Genomic DNA, 2,500 nt, shown 5'->3' on the forward strand with positions numbered 1-2,500 from the left:
CCGACCGCCGGCGGCGTGCGTCAACAGCCCGGAAAGAAACGACGAGGAAGACGTCCGCGAAACACTTTCACACATTCGGGTAGTCGCTCCTCGCCCTGCAGATCGATTTGTTTTGGCAAAGTTTGGAGTTTCTGCTGCCAAAAAAAGGACGTTTGAACACATCCAGGTGACCTCGTCGCGACCTCGAGGTCTGGGGGTCAGTTCCTGGACAAGATGGCGGTTTTATTACGTTGTGTTGGAGGGATTTATACAGAAATATCAAACATCTGTGAACCTTGATGCCACAGGAGCGAAGTGAGGGAATGTATTATCCCCAAAAATAGTTTAAAGCAACACCTTAAAGGGACAGTTCACTCTAGAAATAAGTACACAGTGGAAAGAAAATAGTCCCGAGTAACAAGGTCCATCATCCTGAATAACTGGGTCATTTTTTCAGTGCCACTTATTTCCATTTCATTGGAATTTATACACTAAAATGATATAAAATCTTTCATTTTAAACACTCTTACTCCTCTAAAGTCAAGAGATCCATGCAAATATCCTTCTTTGTGCCCTTTTGCTTTATTTCTTTTCTTTTCTGTGACTCAAAGCTCCTCAATCCCGTTGTTCCCACGTCTTCAAAAGCATTTCAGACGATACATTAATGAATAAATCTCTTTAAAACATCTGGCCGCCGCGGCGCTCACGCGGCTCCACTCAAAAGAGGAAACAGGGCATTTTGTTGGGGACTATTTTCTAAGGCGGATGAATCCTCGATTAGTGCTTTAGTGAGTATTTGTGGCAGAAGTGTGTGTGTGTGTGTGTGTGTGTGTGTGAGGCTCATTCATGTGTTTTTAATGGAGCTCTGTGGCTCAGAGGAAGAAGAGATATCAGGCTTTACACACACATACACACACACACACTCACACACACACACACACACACACTCACATACACACACACACACTCACACACTCACACACGCAGTGTGTTAACGGATCATTTGGGTCTTTTCTCTGGATTTCTTTACAGGAATAAAAGTCGCTCTCTTCTGATCTTCTGATCGGTTTTGTTGTTTTTTTGTGTGTTTTTTTCTCACAACAGCCAGAGAAGATCGGCCAGTCGCCCGTCGCCCCGACGTCAGACGGCGACAAGGTGGACCTGGAGGCCTTCAGCGAGTTCACCAAGATCATCACTCCTGCCATCACGCGCGTCGTGGACTTTGCCAAAAAACTGCCCATGTTCTCCGAGGTGACGGTTACTGAGTGTGTGTGTGAGAGTGTGTGTGTGTGTGAGTGTGTGTGTGAGTGTGTGAGTGTGTGTGTGTGAGAGTGTGTGTGTGTGTGAGTGTGTGTGTGTGTGAGAGTGTGTGTGTGTGTGTGTGTGTGTGTGAGTGTGTGTGTGAGTGTGTGTGTGTGTGTGTGTGTGTGTGTGTGTGTGTGAGTGTGAGTGTGTGTGTGTGAGTGAACGTGAGTGTGTGTGAGTGTGTGAGTGTGTATGTGTGTGAATGTGTGTGTGTGTGTCTTTGTGTGAGTGTGTGTGTGTGTGTGTGAGTGTGTGTGTGTGTGTGTAAGTGTGAGTGTGTGTGAGTGAGAGTGTATGTGTGTGTGTCTTTGTGTGTGTGAGTGTGTGTGTGTGTGTGCGTGTGTGTGAGTGAGAGTGTGTGTGAGCGTGAGTGTGTGTGAGTGAGAGTGTGTGTGAGTGTGTGTCTGTATGTGTGTGTGTGTATGTTTGAGTTGGAGTGTGTCTTTGTGTGCGTGTGTATATGTGTCTTTCTATGTGTATGTGTGTGTGTGAGTGTGTGTGTGTGTGTGTGTGTGTGAGTGCGTGTGAGCGCATGTTTGCATGTTTGTGTGTGTGTCTGTGCGTGGGTGTGTGTGCGCACACATGAGCATTTGTGCTCGTGTGCATTTGCATGCATGTACGTGTGAGCGTTTGTGTTTGTGTCAGTGCGTGTGTGTGTGTGTGTGTGTGTGTGTGTGTGTGTTAGAGGAAGCGTTGCTCCTGAGACTTTCAGAGTAAAATGTCACTTTTTATTTGCATTATTTTTCATCGTCGTCTTGAACAACACAGATCTGTTATTCCATAGTTGTTGTTGTGATGATGATGATGATGATGATGATGATGTTCTGTTCGCTTCTTGATGAACTCCAACAGCAGCAGAAAAGCACACACAGAGTTTTAGGACCCAGAAACCGCAGCAGATAATCAGTTTATTGCGTTATCTTCCCTTCACAATATTACAGATTATATTAGATATGAGGAGAAGCTTTTTAATCTGATGGGCGAGAACCTGAGCGTGAATTACAGATAAGAAACAAAGACCTCTTTTTATATCGCAGCGCGCCTGCGGGCGCACACTTACAACACAAATCAAGACAATTAAAGACAATTAATCTGCTCGGCAGTCGAGGGCGGCGGAATATGAAACACACACACACACACACACACACACACACACACACAGACACACACGCTGCTGTGAGAGTTAATGAAACGGGTTTTTCAGGATGTGTTCGTC

At 45.6% G+C, this 2,500-nt stretch overlaps 1 protein-coding gene across 1 annotated transcript in view; it reads left to right on the forward strand.

Annotated features, from left to right (window-relative positions):
• Window positions 1–2,500, forward strand: part of thrab (thyroid hormone receptor alpha b) — a 106,707-nt gene that overhangs the window by 101,023 nt on the left and 3,184 nt on the right. Inside the window, exon 9 of the mRNA XM_068582697.1 lies at window positions 1,084–1,230. Within this exon, the coding sequence (XP_068438798.1) occupies window positions 1,084–1,230 (147 nt within the window). The remainder of the gene's footprint in view (window positions 1–1,083; window positions 1,231–2,500) is intronic.

The sequence above is a fragment of the Clinocottus analis genome, unplaced genomic scaffold (genome assembly GCF_023055335.1).
Source record: "Clinocottus analis isolate CAN_PGR_092001 unplaced genomic scaffold, fCliAna1.0.p SCAF_19, whole genome shotgun sequence".
Taxonomy (NCBI): domain Eukaryota; kingdom Metazoa; phylum Chordata; class Actinopteri; order Perciformes; family Cottidae; genus Clinocottus; species Clinocottus analis.